Source organism: Pteropus vampyrus, unplaced genomic scaffold (assembly GCF_000151845.1).
Source record: "Pteropus vampyrus isolate Shadow unplaced genomic scaffold, Pvam_2.0 Scaffold350, whole genome shotgun sequence".
NCBI classification, from domain to species: domain Eukaryota; kingdom Metazoa; phylum Chordata; class Mammalia; order Chiroptera; family Pteropodidae; genus Pteropus; species Pteropus vampyrus.
This window is the reverse complement of record NW_011889131.1, coordinates 1,024,663-1,025,876: the sequence shown is the minus strand read 5'-3', so window position 1 is coordinate 1,025,876 and position 1,214 is coordinate 1,024,663. Positions and strand designations below refer to the sequence as shown.

Genomic DNA, 1,214 nt, shown 5'->3' with positions numbered 1-1,214 from the left:
TGAAATTGATGAGGAATGGCTTAAAATTATGTAACTAATCGCACAGTGAAATATTATGTAGCGCTAATGCTATCATTCAACAGGCATTAGAGCGCTCACTCTGGGCCTGCCTTGTTCTAGACCCTAAGGATGCGGTGAATACACCACAGATAATAAGACACAGACATTCCACAGCGCTGGCAGTCCACACACCAGGGTGGCGGGCTCCCTGCGCAGCGGCCCCTTCCTCCCTTCAGGTCCCAATATCCCTCCAAAACCACGTCCCCGGGGGACAGGAGACCTGACCAGCATCGACCTATCCCTGTTTCTACCACAGAAGCAAGCAGAAGGGCCAGGATGGTGCATAGCCATCATCCACTCACCAGCAGACGCATTGCTTCCCCTGGGGACTGTACGATGACATGTGCCAGCTCCATGTGCTCCTGCTGTTCCAGCTCCTGCTCAGAGACCAGGGTGGACTGCAAGTTCCTGTTGCTCACGATCTCGTTGTGGGCATTGTCACGAGCCCCGGGCCCTCTCTGAGGACATGAGTACCAGGAAAAGACCTTGGGAAGGCAACGAGCTGACTCAGGAGTCCACACCCAGGCTCCCTGCAGGGTCCCAAGGGGCACAGTAGGTTCTCCTTCCCCATGTCCTCCCCAGGCTGTCCCCTCAGGCCGGCACAGGCTCAGCACATCCAGGACTCTGCTGCTGACACGGGAACCCTGTGCTGTGCTACGGGGGTTCAGCACCCCTGCCTGACACCCTCATACCCCAGGGAGCAGGGCTGTGGGTGAAGGTGTCACAAGCGGCAGGAAGGACAGGGCTTGACAAAGGGCCAGTTGCCTTCTTACACTCAGCCCAGGCCCCCAGGCCACTTTAGAGAATCAGGGTCAGCCCCATAGGACAAATGGGACCGTGCCCTCCCAGGGCCTTGCTGCGGGAAGGAAGCGGTTCCTGAGGGCCTGATGCCGCCAGGTCCTGGGGAAATCAACTCACTCTGTCCACACGTTTGGGGTCCACTCCACAAGCTGGAAGAGAAGGGGTGTCTGTCTTAGCAGTGGAGAAGGGCCGCTCAGCGGCTCCTCCCCCCACAAGGACAGTGCAAGGGATGGGGCGTGGGCTGAGTATCAGACACTGAACAAGCAGCCCTGGGGACAGGTGACGGGAGAGGGACAGTCCATCTCTGGGACAATGTTCAGAGGGGGAAGAGAAAGGGGAAAGAAGTAAAAATA

At 57.7% G+C, this 1,214-nt stretch overlaps 1 protein-coding gene across 18 annotated transcripts in view; it reads right to left on the bottom strand.

The window, feature by feature from the left end:
* LOC105304710 (tumor necrosis factor receptor superfamily member 10A-like) overlaps nt 1-1,214 on the bottom strand; it is a 37,782-nt gene that overhangs the window by 6,510 nt on the left and 30,058 nt on the right. For 14 of the 18 annotated variants that reach the window (XR_002776967.1, XR_002776968.1, XR_002776969.1 and 11 more), the window contains one exon: nt 979-1,010. Coding sequence is in view for 9 of the 18 variants with exons in the window: in XM_023522598.1 (XP_023378366.1) it covers nt 979-1,010 (32 nt within the window). In the remaining 9 variants the exon portion in view is untranslated. Of the gene's footprint in view, nt 1-362; nt 546-978; nt 1,164-1,214 lie in introns of all 18 variants that reach the window. The other 4 variants (XR_002776965.1, XR_897021.2, XM_011378983.2 and 1 more) reach the window with 2 other exon arrangements.